We start from the raw sequence: 4,023 nt of genomic DNA, 5'->3' as shown, positions 1-4,023 counted from the left end.
CCCCCCCCCCGCAGCTGGATGCGTTTAGTCAGTGGAAGACAGACACAGCTACCAGCTCGACCATGTGTACCCCACCTGATAACTGAATCCACGATCGTTTTCATTTTTACCACACTGAGCACAGAGTCTGCCCTTCACCAGCTGAGCAGAATTTCCAATGCACAGTAATGTGCAAGCATTGATCTGATGGATGGGTTTTGTTTTACACCACTTATATATTCCTCTGCACGACTCTCAAAGGCACAGTGAGTACCATTCAGAGCTCCCATTAGCAGAGTATTGAGTTCAGAAAATAAACACTTACAGATATTCAAAACCGGTTTGTTATCTATCCCAATGTAGAATTGTGAAAGCAGTCAATAACAAAACCTAAGATGGGAGAAAGCATTGGCACTCAATCTGAATGAAAATATGAGCTTTTCTATGAATGAGGAGATGAAGAGGTTTATCTCAAGACAGCACAAGACATTTAATCAAGCACAGAAATGCACTGAGTGACAGACAAGAGGAGAGAATGACTGATGGGAGTTGGCAGGGAGAAAAGGCAGGTAAATACAACTACTGAGGCAAGGAGCACAGCGATCACCCCCCAAAAAAATGGAAAATGGGAAATGCCTGGGGGAAATTCAGACACTCACCTCCTTTTCTCCCTTCTTCCTTCTCTTTTCTTCTCTCAGTGCAGACGTGCAGTGGAGTAGATGGCACTCCTCATCTCACTGCTGCTATGGTGTCTGCAAGAGCACACCCCTCTCTGCCCATTCATAGCTCCGCCAACGCACCACTCATGCATGGACGCACGCACACACACACACACCACACACACACACACACACACACACACGTTTACAATGCCAGGTGTGCCAATCATAGTTCTGTATGTTAATGTCTCCAGCCTGGCAGTCGGAAGCTGTGGGTGTGACAAAAGTATCATATACTGCACATTAATGCTTACTAACACAGATCTGTTATGGTCTCAGGCTAATTACATCTATAAGTTCATGATATAGGGCAAGGTGGGCGAAGGAAATGCTTCCCAAACCTCTTACTGTCACGCTGAAATATGCACGTTGCTGACATCACCTATGTGGATGAATCCACCTATGACTCATCTAATTTGTTTTGTAACCCATACAATAGCCAAATACACCCCATAATAGTCCATCCCAGGCTCCTCAACTGGAAAACACCTTCCAGCAACAAGTCCGTAGACAGATGAAGCAAGTCATTGGCTACAAGCCCTTCATAAAGAGCCAATCACAGCCCTGCAATGATCCACCGTCACTGTGCAAAAATGACATCATTACATGATGGCATTTTAGAGGGAGTTTTCACCAACAAGATACACCAAAGACACAGGATAATGTAATCAAAGCTAGTTAAAATCGACACCTACACAGACAGACACAGATCAGACTTGTTTTACACCACATGAGTCATACAGCCAGTCGGCTGGGGAAGTGGGCTCTGGCTGCACTTCATATAAAACCAAATCACGTAGCATTTGACAAGCCAGAAACTGACCTCAGAGATTCATAAAAAAACATTCCTCAGTGAAGGCTAAAAGCTAAACCGGACACCTTTCGCCAATAACAAATACAGACATAAATGATCACATTTCATCATAAGTGACTTTTATTCTTCGGATACACCCTGTGAGATATTTTTTATGACGACATTGTCTGATTCATTACCTGTAATATCACATTACTAATTCATGATCTGGACCCTGAGATGTCACCTGTGGTGACAGGAAAACAGGACTTGACCAAGGCTCCTCAAAGTGCCATCACAGCAAACAAAATGCATTTGCAAGTACCATAAACACACATTTGAAAATAGCAAGTAAGCACACAAAATGGAAATTAGTAATTTAAAATATTAAAATTTCATCTCAGCAAAAATATTCAATAAACTTAATTCACACAAAGCAAAAACAATTGTGCAATACACTTCAACCCCCCCCCCCCCCCCNNCCCCCCTTCTGGACAGTCCTGTGAAGAAACATGTTTTTGCTTAGAGTTCAAAGAAAAGCAATGTGAGATTTTGGGAAATAAAAGCAAACTGTACATCATTAAACATCAGGGAACACTAAAGCAAACACATTCGCTTCAGGTTGAGCTAAAACTTCTTTTCAAACATTTTCGGATACATTAAACAATTCATAGCAAACATTTTTCCCCATTAAGTAGTAGTGTTTTGAAATGACACTATAAATGCTTGCCATGGTCTTTCTTCTTTACATACTGCCTTTAGTGGGAAATTATGAGTAGCAGAGATGGTAACACACTGCAGACTCAGAGCTTATTTGTAAACAATTATAAAAAAAAAAAAGTGCTTTACCATTTTTCACTAAAAAATTACTTTTTGTCTTTGTCCGGTAACATGATGTCGGGAGATGTTGTAGTTTTCATGTCTGTGTCCACCCCACACACACACACAGACGTCTTTCAAACTGCTGTTTCCCTCAAGTCTTTGGGCTCAGATTGAGAAGAGTCTGAGGTTTTCTCCACTGCTCCAGCTGAACTTGGACTTAATGACGTCTTGTCTTCTTTGTCCTCTTTGGAGTCTGCAGTGGAGGAGCTGGTGGTGCTGGGCTTGTCTGGCTCTGTGTCCTGCCCCTGCTGAAGGAACAGAGGGATCTCCAGCTGCTCTTTGGTCAAAAGGCCTCGCTGGTCATCAACCCTGCAGCACTGAGCCCTCGTCAGCATGTCCAGAAACCCTGACACACACAGAACATCATGCTAATTCTGACATTTGTTGCAAATGAATAAATAACACTGAGCTATTTTTAATGTGCCCAAGGTATTAACATTTCATAGTTGGGAATATAGTTAGGCAAAACAGACTCATTTTAGTCTTGATTAATTTTTAGAAACATATATCATTAAATAGTGTAGTGTTCTTCATACCCATCCTGGCTAGGATACTAGGGTTGGGCTATATGGCTTAAATGTGCCATCAGGGAATTTACAAATTTTATATAGCAATATAAATAGAATTAAAATAAGAAAAATTATTTGAAGTTCATTATTGACATTAAAACTAAAAATCTCACACCTAGGTCCATTTTGTAGCTTTTCTGGAGTTTTTGATCGTATCACACAATCTTCCTTAACAGATGAAGTTTGCCCATTCATCAAGGAATTATAATTTTAAAATGTAAAACTTGGATGAGTTTGAAACATAAGATGAGATTGCTTTGTCAACAATTAAGGAACATGAGGTCCACTTTTTTGTGTTGGACCTCGTCTTGAGAATTTATTTTTTGATTCCAAGAATTAAACATTAAACTCATACTGAAACAATGTATTAGGTATAATCACTGTTTTGTCCCCACATTGATGAGATGATCTGTAAATTCAATATTGCCATAGATTCTCTGGGGAAATCTCTGATGTCTGTCTTGTTTCCATATGGCCCAACCCTACTAGATACTGCTCAGATGTCCTACCATCCATGTCGCGGTTCTTACTGGGCTTGGGCTGAGTCTTGGCTCTGTCCATCTGCAGCGATGATCTGGCTTCCAGACCCCCTGCACTCACGGCTCCTGCCTGTGACCAAAATAGATTCCAGTGTTATCGATGTACGTTTCACAGGTTTTAAATCCCATTAACATTGTATACTACAAATTCTACAAATCACACAAGGGTTACATTTTTCAAAGAGATAAGTGTTGATGCTTTTTGACAAGAATATTTCTAGTGTAAAACCACTCCCTATATACTCTTTAGTGCACCAGATTTACTGTCAGCCTTTATTATAATTATAAAAAAGGTTGTGTCCAAAACACTCCCCCTTTATAATGTAACGTCTTCAAATTATAATCATATTATTTAGATAACATTCTCTAGAATTTCAAGCAGGTAATTAAGTAAACATTGTTTCAGATTTCATTATTTGAAATAAATAAGCCAATTATGTCACGACACACAACAGTATGTATGATTCATCAGTATCATAGTAATCTCAGGATTGGCGCTTATCAATTGTCTAGGGATATCTAAATGCAAAGCAGTTGCTTGA

The 4,023-nt window shown here is 39.9% G+C and overlaps 1 protein-coding gene across 3 annotated transcripts in view; it reads right to left on the bottom strand.

The window, feature by feature from the left end:
- Positions 1-1,983: 1,983 nt before the first annotated feature.
- rgs14b (regulator of G protein signaling 14b) overlaps positions 1,984-4,023 on the bottom strand; it is a 10,862-nt gene continuing 8,822 nt past the window's right edge. For 2 of the 3 annotated variants that reach the window (XM_035669749.1, XM_035669751.1), the window contains exons 14-15: positions 3,452-3,551; positions 1,984-2,719 (exon numbers count right to left, since the gene is read on the bottom strand). In XM_035669749.1, coding sequence (XP_035525642.1) covers positions 2,448-2,719; positions 3,452-3,551 — 372 coding nt within the window. In that variant the 3' untranslated portion in view covers positions 1,984-2,447. The remainder of the gene's footprint in view (positions 2,720-3,451; positions 3,552-4,023) is intronic. The other variant, XM_035669750.1, reaches the window with a different exon arrangement.

Source organism: Morone saxatilis, unplaced genomic scaffold, assembly GCF_004916995.1.
Source record: "Morone saxatilis isolate NCDOM2014 unplaced genomic scaffold, NCSU_SB_2.0 Contig22, whole genome shotgun sequence".
Taxonomy (NCBI): domain Eukaryota; kingdom Metazoa; phylum Chordata; class Actinopteri; family Moronidae; genus Morone; species Morone saxatilis.
The sequence above is the reverse complement of the archived record's forward strand: the minus strand, read 5'-3'. Positions and strand labels throughout refer to the sequence as shown.